At 42.3% G+C, this 11,654-nt stretch overlaps 1 protein-coding gene across 1 annotated transcript; it reads left to right on the plus strand.

The window, feature by feature from the left end:
• Positions 1-568: 568 nt before the first annotated feature.
• LOC141126697 (olfactory receptor 10A7-like) lies at positions 569-6,355 on the plus strand. The gene is made up of 2 exons (XM_073612667.1): positions 569-667; positions 5,387-6,355. Exons 1-2 carry the CDS (start codon positions 569-571, stop codon positions 6,353-6,355), a joined length of 1,068 nt encoding a protein of 355 aa, XP_073468768.1.
• Positions 6,356-11,654: the final 5,299 nt, after the last annotated feature.

Here is an 11,654-nt window from a genome sequence, read left to right on the forward strand (position 1 = left end):
GCAACCTTTACATAGTTGACACTAGTAACCACAGAAATCCATCATTGCTAACCAAAATCAGTGATCTTTACATGGCCAACAACGTCGAGAGGGGTGTTTATATCTCTGAAGAGAAGAAAAATGTTCCTACTCTCAGGTCAGACCAACATAGGAATTGAGGCCACACCAGCCACACTGGATGGATGAACACCTAAAGAAGGTGGGGTATTAAAATATTTACAGTATAAGATTACTGAAATCGTACATTTTGGGGACATTTTTATTTTGCCTTGATAATTAATATTTACAGAGTTATATAGGAGATTACAACCTTCCAAAATGTTTTCCCTATTTCTTTTCTTTGTTCTTAGATAGTCTTCTTTGTTTTTATGATTAACTTTAACTTTTTTTTTTTTTTTTTTAGTGCAGCAAGGTTGTTTTTTCCCAGTATTGAAACTAATGATTACCTTTGGGAAATGATTGGCCCTCCACTGGGATTGATCACCACCAAAGTAATTGATCAGAAGGGTATATAAAAGGTGATGTGAGAAGTCATGAGATGTAACGCTCAGCTGAACCTCTCCGGAGTATGGGCATACATGGAGGACTCCAACATACTCAGGAAGATGATCATTATAATACAAATCTGTATATTCCCAGGATAAATAGCGAGGAGGACAGTGCCAAGGTACATTAAATATTCTGCTAATGTCACTGTATGAAGGATAGCTTTTACACACAGCTTCTGAAAGATCAAAACTGCTCTATGTAGTGGGAGAAAAAGCAATACAAGTACTGGGGTATATATGTGTCTATCTATCTATCTATATATATATATATATATATATATATATATATATATATATATATACTGTGTCTTATGGATATTGTAAAATATGATGTCATGTTGGTGATTGTTATAATGTCTATGTATTGTGCTCTCCACTCAGCTGTCAGTAATAGCAGCCCAGCTCTAGACTGACTCTGACTGCTAATGTAACGACACACACAGCATTCTTCTCCATTGACCTCCATTGTACCTGTTCACTGCTCTACCAATGTAACAACACAAACAGCAAATTTCTCTACTGACCACCAATCTAACAGCACACACAACATTCTTCTCCACTGACTGCCACTGTACCAATTCCTTGACCGCAAACCAATGTAATAGCAAACATTTGTCTCCACTAACTGCCAAAGTACTAAGCCAAACCTTTCTGACCGCAACCAATGTGACAGCACAACATTATTCTCCACTGATCGCCACTGTGCTTATTCACTTACTGTATTTAGATATTGTTGCCAATGTAACATCACACACAACATTTTTCGCTATACTACCCTTATACTTGATTTCTAGGCAATCTCGGACTGCCATTCTAACAGCAAACGTGACATTCTTCTCCAATGACTGCCACTGTACCCGTTCACTGCGCCACCAACTGCTGCCAACATAACAGTACACAAAGCACTCTTCTCTACAGATTGCTGTCAACGTAACAACACACACAACATTCTTCTCCATTAACTGCCACTGTAAAAAAAAAAAACTTTCTTTGCTGACTGCTGCTAATGTAACAGAACACGCAGCATACTTCTCTACTGACTGCCATTGTACCGCCCACCGACAACATTCTTCTCCACTAACTGCCACTGTACTGCCAATATAATGTCTCACACTGCATTCTTCTCCACTAACTGCCACTGTACTGTCAATATAATGGCGCACACAACATTCTTCTCCACTAACTGCCACTGTATTGCCAATATAATGGCTCACACAGCATTTTTCTTCACTAACTGCCACTGTATTGTCAATGTAATGGCTCACACAGCATTCTTCTCTACTAACTGCCACTGTGCTGTCAATGTAATGGCGCACACGCAGCATTTTTCTCCACTAACTGTCACTATACTGCCAATGTAATGGCTCACACAACATTCTTCTCCACTAACTGCCACTGTATTGCCAATGTAATGGCTCACACAGCATTCTTCTACACTAAATGCCACTGTATTGCCAATGTAATGGCTCACACAGGATTCTTCTCTGCTAACTGCCACTGCATTGCCAATATAATGGCTCACACAGCATTTTTCTCCACTAACTGCCACTATACTGCCAATGTAATGGCGCACACAACATTCTTCTCCACTAACTGCCACTGTTTTGCCAATACAATGGGTTACATAACATTCTTCTCTACTAACTACCGCTGTATTGCCAATGTAATGGCTCACACAGCACAGCATTTTTCTTCACTAACTGCCACTGTACTGCCAATACAATGGCTCACACGGCATTCTTCTCCACTATCTGCCACTGTATTGCCAATGTAATGGCTCACACAGGATTCTTCTCTACTAACTGCCACTGTATTGCCAATGTAATGGCTCACACAGCATTCTTCTCCACTAACTGCCACTGTACTGTCAATATAATGGCGCACACAACATTTTTCTCCACTAACTGCCACTGTATTGCCAATACAATGGGTTACATAACATTCTTCTCCACTAACTACCACTGTACTGCCAATGTAATGGCACACACAACATTCTTCTCCACTAACTGCCACTGTATTGCCAATATAATGGCTCACACAGCATTTTTCTTCACTAACTGCCACTGTACTGGCAATACAATGTCTCACACAGCATTCTTCTCTACTAACTGCCACTGTACTGTCAATGTAATGGCTCACACAGCATTTTGTTCCACTAACTGCCACTATACTGCCAATGTAATGGCTCACACAGCATTCTTCTCTACTAACTGCCACTGTATTGCCAATGTAATGGCTCACACAGCATTCTTCTCCACTAACTGCCACTGTATTGCCAATGTAATGGCTCACACAGTATTCATCTTCACTAACAAACCTGTAATGTCAATGTAATGGCTAACATAATGTTCTTCTCCACTAACTACCCATGTAATGCCAATGCAATGGGTCACACAGCATTCTTCTCCATTAACTGCCACTGTGCTATTACGCTCCTCCACTGACTGCTTCCAATGTAACAGCACACAGAGTATACTTCTCCGCTGACCACCACTATACAGATTCACTTCTTCACTGACTACTGGCAATGTAACAGCACACACACCCTACTTCTCTACTGACTGCTCCCAATGTAACAGTACAGACAACATTCTTCTCCGCTGACCACCACTGTACCGATTGACTTCTTCACTGACTGCTGCCAATATAATAACACACAGAATTCTTCCTGAGTGTCCTTTTCCACTGACATCCACTGACTGCTGCCAATGTAACTGTGCGCTGTGTACCGCTAACTGCTGCATATTGTGCTATACATTACCTTTGGTGTACATGCATTATCACTAGTTTCAGCAATTCATTTAATGAACACACATGAACAGGTTGCAGCTGAAGCCATGGTCCTGGTATCAACATTTGCAGCCAGTGATAGGCCTTCTTGCAAAAGTAATCTGAGTGGCTCTACAGCTGCCCAATTACTTTTACAGGGCTCCGAAGGGGGCACTCCTCCTGCCGCCATTGTCGGACTCTCCTGTTCCACTGGGGAACCCAGGACTGCTGCAAGTGGTCGGGTCAGCTGAGCACAGAGTAGAAGGACAAATGACAAATGAAGACAGAAGTGATGAGAAGTTTATCACTTCTAGCTTCAGTTCACTGTTTACCTTCAGTTACTTGCCAGAGAGGCAGCAAATAAAAACAATTTGTTTTTGATTGGCTGCTTTGAAGGGCAAAGTAGGGATCAGGGGGCTAAAACAGCTGCTGGACAGGGTGGGACCTCTTTTTTGCCTCGACCTTCTCAAGAACCTCAGCCCTCCGACACACCAGGTTGAGTGTACAAAGATACAATATCACAGGAGATCACTGAAAGTAATAATTAGTAATATATTGTCACCCAATATGGTAGGTAACTAGGTAATAAAAGGGTTTAGTAATAACTTGGTAATAACACAATTTAGCATGCAAAGTGATAAACAGTAGGGACCAGGCATTAGATGATATTTGGCGTCCAGATCAACATAAACAGTAGTAAGGCCAACTCAAGTGCAGCAGTGAGCAGTAATGCTAGTCCTAGACCAACTGGGTATGCACTGCCCAAAAGAAAAGGAAGATGTTAGTGGAGAGGGCAGGAGAATAAAGGGGCTTGCAGAATAATGTATTATAGGAGGGGCAGTTCTTTGAGATGTTCTTCTGGCACTGTTAGGGCCCTTTAAGAGCATTTGTTGCACTTAACCCCTTAGAGCCGGCACCTGCCGTCCCTTTAAGGGGTTTGGAATGCTGAGAAGTGGGGCTTATGGTCATGTGACCACCATGATTGGCTGTCGCATGATCAAAAAGCTCCTGATAGCAAGCAGCAAACGGGACCTTTCCGTTAGCCGCTGGTAACTGTGCTGGGAAAGTGCTCTCAGCACAGCTCTATTGGCGCTATTGCAAGCAAATATACTGCCACATGTCACCAGGGCCTGGCCGATGAGAGGCCGCATATTTGTGTGCACTCGGCGCCAACGGGTTAAAGACAATCTCCGTTAACCTGCATGCAGTATCAGTGCAGTATAGGTATGGTAAAAGTGCAAGGTTTTACAAGTGCAAGGTAGATGTGGTTCAGATGCGGCAAAGGTTTGTATAGGTTTGGTATTGTAAGTGTGGTACAGAGTGCAGTATGGATTGGGTACACTTAGTGTCCTGCTCTCAATTGCTCCGCCCCTGCTAGCAGTATCGGCAATGGGTAAATAGCCCTCTCTCCAGTCCCCAGGATGCTCTAATGACCTTTTACTGTAGAAGGGGGTCCCCTCGGTCTCTTCCTATAAACCTCCAGTGATTAGTGGTGAGTGAGTGGACCCTCCAGTCTCAATGTGGCAGCAGTGCAGGAGCCATGATGAGGGTGGTGCTGCGCTGTGGTTGGTGCTGCACTGTCCCCTGGGTGTCCTCACTTCCGGTCTCAAGCTTGGATCCCCAGTGGTATGGTCTCCCGCTGGCAGGCAGATATCCAGACAAAGGTGCTCGCTCTCACTCTGCCTCTTCCCCTGGACAACATTGATCCTTACCACTAATTCCATTTACGATCTGCCACCTTGTCATCCCCACCCTCTCGTTTTATGGAGAAGAGGACAGAGGAGGTGTTCTTTAGTTCTAACTCACTTCTTGTTCTTGGATGTCAATGCTGATCCTCCATAGATCTAGCACAGTTACTTGATACCCAAAGACGGGAAGTGTGTTACTGGCAAGACAACCAGGTCAAAATAAAGGAAAAAAAGGCCCTAAAAAAGAAACCATCACCACACATTAACATCTGGGCTAGTAAGCTGCTATATATACAATTTTTGTGTTTTTAGGTTCATATACATGCTGGGTGCTTACATATCATGCTGGATGCTAAAATATTAACCATCACTTTTTCACAGGTGTTACGTCAAAGGAATGAAACAATTGTTGTAGAAGTCCTGGTTGTTGGGTTTGATGGGTTTAATGAATACAGAATTCCACTTTCCCTTCTATTATTGATTATCTACACCGTTACCTGCATTGAGAACCTTCTGATCATCTCTCTAATATGGAAGAGCCCTCATCTCCACTCCCCCATGTACTTTCTTATCAGCAATTTACTTCTTTGCGAGTTTGTTGGAACTACAAGCATTGATCCATCGGTCCTGCAAAACATCCTATGGGGAAGAAGCGTTGTTCCTTATGTTGATTGTGTCCTCCAGATAAATATAGTGAACGCTGTTTTAGTCTTTGAGACTTTTCTGCTGACGCTGATGTCCTATGACCGATATTTAGCAATATGTCAACCATTGAGATATGCTGCTCTCATGAACATTAGGCTATGCCTATATCTTGTCATTGGCTTTTGGTTGTTTTCAGCTGCAGTTGTAGCCATTTGTTTTTACTTCTTTATGTTTCTAAAATTTTGTGCCCCTGTTATCGTCTATTATTTTTTTTGTGAATTCACTGCATTCTCTATTCCGGTGTGTGTTATGTCAAACGCAAAACCCCTTTACATATACGGATGGGTGTTAAGTTATCTGCTTAATCTACCTTTTGGGTTTATTGTCTTGTCCTACATATCAATCATAATCTCCATCCTCCGAATAAAGTCATCAGCCGGGAGACAGAAAGCCTTCTCCACATGCAGTTCCCATCTCCTAGTGGTGTCTTTATATTTCGGAATACCATTTGCTTCATATGCACTGACACTGACGATGACATTGAGTGAAAGTGTTTATAACGGACTCTCCTTTATATACTATTTGGTGCTTCCCATGTTAAACCCCATCATTTACACTTTAAGGAATCAGGACATTCATAAAGCTTTAAAGACATCAGTGAATGACATGAAAGAATATTGTGCTGTTAAAGGACATTCAAGATAAGGAGAATTATGGGGTTGAATGTTGGCTTTTTGAAGTTTGCTGTGAACTAGTTTTGTGGGTCTTCAAGTTGGATATTGAGTTCCATTATCACTTTTGATGCAGCGGTTTTGTGGTGTTTGACCACAATCGTTTGATCAAATTTAGAATGAATGTTTGCGTTCTTCTTAAGTTGTTATTATTTGTTGTTTGATTAATTACTTCCATACAGGGGTGTAACCACAGGGGTCACAAATGTGACCCGGCCCCATGCTCCAGGGGGTCCGTGATGCTCCCCTGTACACTTGGATAGCAGGGGTGGCGGCGGCGGAGGCATAAGACACGTGGCCACTCATTAAAAGTAGAAGAAAAGAGGTTTGACCTTAAACTACGTAGAGGGTTCTTTACTGTAAGAGTGGCAAGGATGTGGAATTCCCTTCCACAGGCGGTGGTCTCAGCGAGGGAGCATCGATAGTTTCAAAAAACTATTAGATAAGCACCTGAATGACCACAACATACAGGGATATACAATGTAATACTGACGTATAATCACACACATAGGTTGGACTTGATGGACTTGTGTCTTTTTTTCAACCTCACCTACTATGTAACTATGTAACTATGATGCCCTCCATTTTCCTCCTGCAGCCACTGAAAGCCTGCTTCTCCTTTTCTCCCTCCCGCAGGCATTAAGTGGTTGCAAGAGAAAAATGGAGCGTATGATTTACCTATATGCTGCACCCCAGCTCCCCTCTTATCCACATTCCTCCCCTTTCTGCGTCTCCCCCACCCTTATCCCCCAAAGCTCTACCAGCTCCCCCCCTCCTTTTCCATGGCTGCTAGTGTTCAACAATCTACCATTCAATATCTGGCCCCTATTCTTCTTCACCCAATGGAGTCTTGCCATGCTTGATGAAAACTGGTTCTCCTGGAGTCTTGCCATGTTTAACCACTTCAGCCCGGAAGGGATTTACCCCCTTAATAACCAGGCCATTTTTGTGATACGGCACTGCGTTGCTTTAACTGACAATCATGAGACGCTGTACACAAACAAAATTGATGTCCTTTTTTTCCCACAAATACAGCTTTCTTTTGGTAGTATTTGATCACCTCTGAGGTTTATACTTTTTGTGCTATCAACAAAAAAAAAAAAAAGACCAACGATTTTGAAAAAAAAAAACAATATTTTTTACTTTTTGCTATAATAACTATCCAAAAAAAAAAAATATAAAAAAACAAATTTCTTCATCAGTTTAGGCCAATGTGTATTCTTCTACATATTTTTGGTAAAAAAAACAATCACAATAAGCTATATTGATTGGTTTGCACAAAAGTTATAGCGTCTACAAAATAGGGGATATATTTATGGCATTTTTATTATAATTTTTTTTTTTTTACTAGTAATAGCGGTGTTCAGTAATTTTTAGTGGGACTGTGACAATGCTGTGGACAAATCAGACACTTTTGACATTTATACAGCAATCAGAGCTAAAAATAGCCACTGCTCACTGGATAAATGACACTGACAGGAAAGGGGTTAACACCAGGGATGATGATCAAGGGGTTAAGTGTTATCTAGGGAAGTGTTTCTAACTGTGAGCAAGTGTACTGACAGGAAGTAGAGAGAGATCGATGTTCCTGATCACTAGGAACAGACAATCTCTCTCTACTCCCCTGTCAGAATGGGGATCTGTCTGTTTACATTGACAGATCCCCGTTTCCGGCTCTCTGTGGAGCAATCGCAGGTGGCCGGTGGACATCGCGCCCACCCACCACACGCATCGGCTCTGGCAGTGGGCACGCGCCTGCTATTGCTCTTAAAGTGGCCGACGTACAGCTCCGGTGATTTGCGCAGCCGTGCCAACCTGCCGCAGTATAATGACAGTGGCTGGTCGGCAAGCGGTTAATGGTGACTGGTGCTCTTGGAGTCTTGCCATGCTTGGCGGAGACTGGTGCTCTTGGAGTCCTGCCATGCTTGGTGAAAGCTGGTTCTCCTGGAGTCTTGCCATGCTTGATGGAGACTGGTGCTCTTGGAGTCTTGCCATGCTTGGTGGAGGCTGGTTCTCCTGGAGTCTTGTCAGGTTTGGTGGAGACTGGTGCTCTTGGGGTCTTGTCATGCTTGGGGGAGCCTGGTGATCTTGCAGTTTTGCCATTCTTGGTGCAGACTGGGTGCTCTTGGATTCTTGCCATACTTGATGGAGACTGTCACTCTTGGAGTCTTGTCATGCTTGGTGGAGGCTGGTGCTCTTGGAGTCTTGCCATGCATGGTGGAGGCTGGTGCTCTTGGAGTCTTGTCATGCTTGGTGGAGGCTGGTGCTCTTGGAGTCTTGCCATGCATGGTGGAGGCTGGTGCTCTTGGAGTCTTGTCATGCTTGGTGGAGGCTGGTGCTCTTGGAGTCTTGCCATGCTTGGTGGAGGCTGATGCTCTTGGAGTCTTGCCATGCTTGGTGGAGACTGGTGCTCTTGGAGTCTTGCCAAGCTTGGTGGAAACTGTTGCTATTGGCATCTTGCTATGCTTAATGGAGACTGGTGTTCTTGAAGAATCAAACAATTTGGCTGTTCTGTTAGAGGTGCTCCAGCTAAATGGGCACAAATATTTTGTCCTCTTTGGTAACAGTTTGGAAGTCTCACTCAATTTACCGACCACACATACAAACAAATGTAATACACTGGCATACAACCTAGCAAATATATACTAAGAAAATATAAACACATTCAATCTAGAGAACATAGACAGAGAACAAATAAACAAACAATGATGACAACATTTCAGTGTAACCTACACATAAAAAAATAAGCCCTAAAATGCTGGTGGTGGAAGCACCTGTCAAAATGTATCTGCCCCGGTAAAATCATTGTCTGAAAGTGTCATTATTATAAGATCAATCGTTATACGTACTATTTATGGATATGTAGTCCAAAGGTGTGACCTTTGATCTGCATAGGACATCAGTTAAAGCAACCCTACAAGCAAATAAAATGTATTCCTATTTAACCCCTTATCTTTTTGCAACTATATTAAGCCTTTATTGACAACTTCCTTCACTTTTCACTTTAATTTGCTGATTTTGTTTTTAGTTATGTATTTTTTTTTTTTTTTTTTTAGTTTTCATTCATTATGTTTATTTTATTTTTTATTTATTTATTTTTTGAGTTGCAATAAAAAAATATAGAAAGAAATGCCCTTTTTTTTATTGGGAAATGCATTTTCAAAACACACTAAAGAATCTATTGGTTGGAAGAATTCACATAGAAGGTCATGGTGCCAAAAACCCTCATCATCAGGTGGGTATCACCACAATACTAATTGCTACTAACATAGAAAGGAATTTGTGAAGAGTGACACCTACTTAAGCTTTTATATATAAAAAAAATGTGAGAAAAGACAAAAAAACTTAAAAGTGGATGTAACCCTGATTTTTTTTATTTATTTGTTTAATGAAGACTTCTACCTGGTACAGTAGAGGATGTCAAGTCATCTGTGCCCAGTCTTGCCACGAAGAGCAATCCAGTTCTGAGCAATCCTCTTGTCTTTTTGTAGTAAGCTCCCTCCTGAACTCTCCTCAATGTTATCTTATCAGTACATGTACACAGGGTCGTTTATAGTCGTTTCAAGGCAGTTGAGTTTAGAAGCATTTTTTGGAACGAAAAAAAATGAGTTTGGAAAGATGTTCAGAGGCATTTGAAACGCCAAATGCCTGTAACAGCCTGTAAACGCTGCTAAACACGGTAACTCACATTTAGCAGCATTTCATTTACAGTCGTTTTTCATTTTAACAATAAAAAACGCTTCTAGATGCAAACGCGGCTAAACTGACATTTTTTAAATCGTTCAGGAGAGGTTAAACAACGTCCCGTGTACATGAAGCCTAAGAGTCTTGCATGCTTGGAAGGGGCTGTTGTTTTGTAGTCTTGCCCTGCTTGTAGAAACTGTTGATTATGTAATCATGTCATGCTTCATAGAGACTGGTGCTCTTGGAGTCTTGACATGATTGGTGGACACTGGTGCTCTTTAAATCTGGCCATTCTTGGTAGAGACTGTTGCTTTTGCAGTCTTGCCATGCTTGGTAGAGGCTGTTGCTCTTAGAGTCCTACATGCTTGGTAGAGACTATTACTTTTATAGTCTTGCCATGCTTGGTAGAGGCTGTTGCTCACACTCTGAAGAAACTTGGGTCACGAGTGAAATGCGTCAAATTGACGCCATCATGCCCGCTGATGTGAGGGCACGGACCATCCACCAATCAGACAAACTTCCCCTGGATCGCTCTGCTTCTCCCGGGAAATCCTCTAAACCCTCGCAAGAGTTCCGGACAGTTCCTATGAGACTTGGCATGGCTTCACTCACCGGACACACTGGACTTGCGGAGTGTCAGATGAGGATACCCCCCAACGCTATATGGCTTAGATCTAGCCACAAGAGACTGGCAACACTTGCCTTGTACTAAGGATCTGGATGAGGTGGACTACAGCTGAATCGTGGAGTGGTGAGCGATATTTAACCCTATTAGGAGTTACCTACATATATACACACTCACCTGGATTCTTGAGATATCACTAGCCCGCCCCCAGCCATTATTGAATAGTGGGCAGCCTTTGTACATCCCCATACTCCTTGGGGGGACCCCCATGTGCCAACCCAGTGCCCAGTCTATGTGGACTGTATTACCAGGAAAACTACATACTGTATGCTAAATGGGCAATACCAATCTCTAAGGTCACTTGATTGCAGTCTGAAGCATTGACTCTGTATAATTACAAAATCTATTCTGACCTATCGAGTGGTGGACTGCCCTTCTGTCTGTTGTGCTTTCATCCCACTTATGTCCAAAATATGACTCAATATCGAGAACCAGCTTTATATGATACTTAGGGGATTTGTATGTCTGATTGTGGTGGCCACCTGTGTCCTTAAGACAAATGTCTATTTTTAGATGTATGTGGTGGAGGTTTGGTATATTTATACGTTTATCAACTGTTAGTATTATGTGGAGTTTTCAATAAAGAATTTTTTATCTTTATACACTGTTAGTTCCTTTTTGAAGAATTCTTTGGGAACCCTTTTTTCCCCTCTGTTTGCTGTTGCTCTTAAAGTCCTACATGCTTGGTAGAGACTATTACTTTTGCAGTCTTGCCATGCTTGGTAGAGGCTGTGGCTCTTGGAGTCCTACATGCTTGGTAGAGACTATTACTTTTGTAGTATTGCCATGCTTGGTAGAGACTGTTGCTCTTGGAGTCCTACATGCTTGGTAGAGACTATTATGTTTGTAGTCTTGCCATGCTTGGTAGAGGCTGTTGCTCTTGGAGTCCTACATGTTTGGTAGA

This window comes from Aquarana catesbeiana, linkage group LG01 (genome assembly GCF_042186555.1).
Source record: "Aquarana catesbeiana isolate 2022-GZ linkage group LG01, ASM4218655v1, whole genome shotgun sequence".
Lineage (NCBI taxonomy): Eukaryota > Metazoa > Chordata > Amphibia > Anura > Ranidae > Aquarana > Aquarana catesbeiana.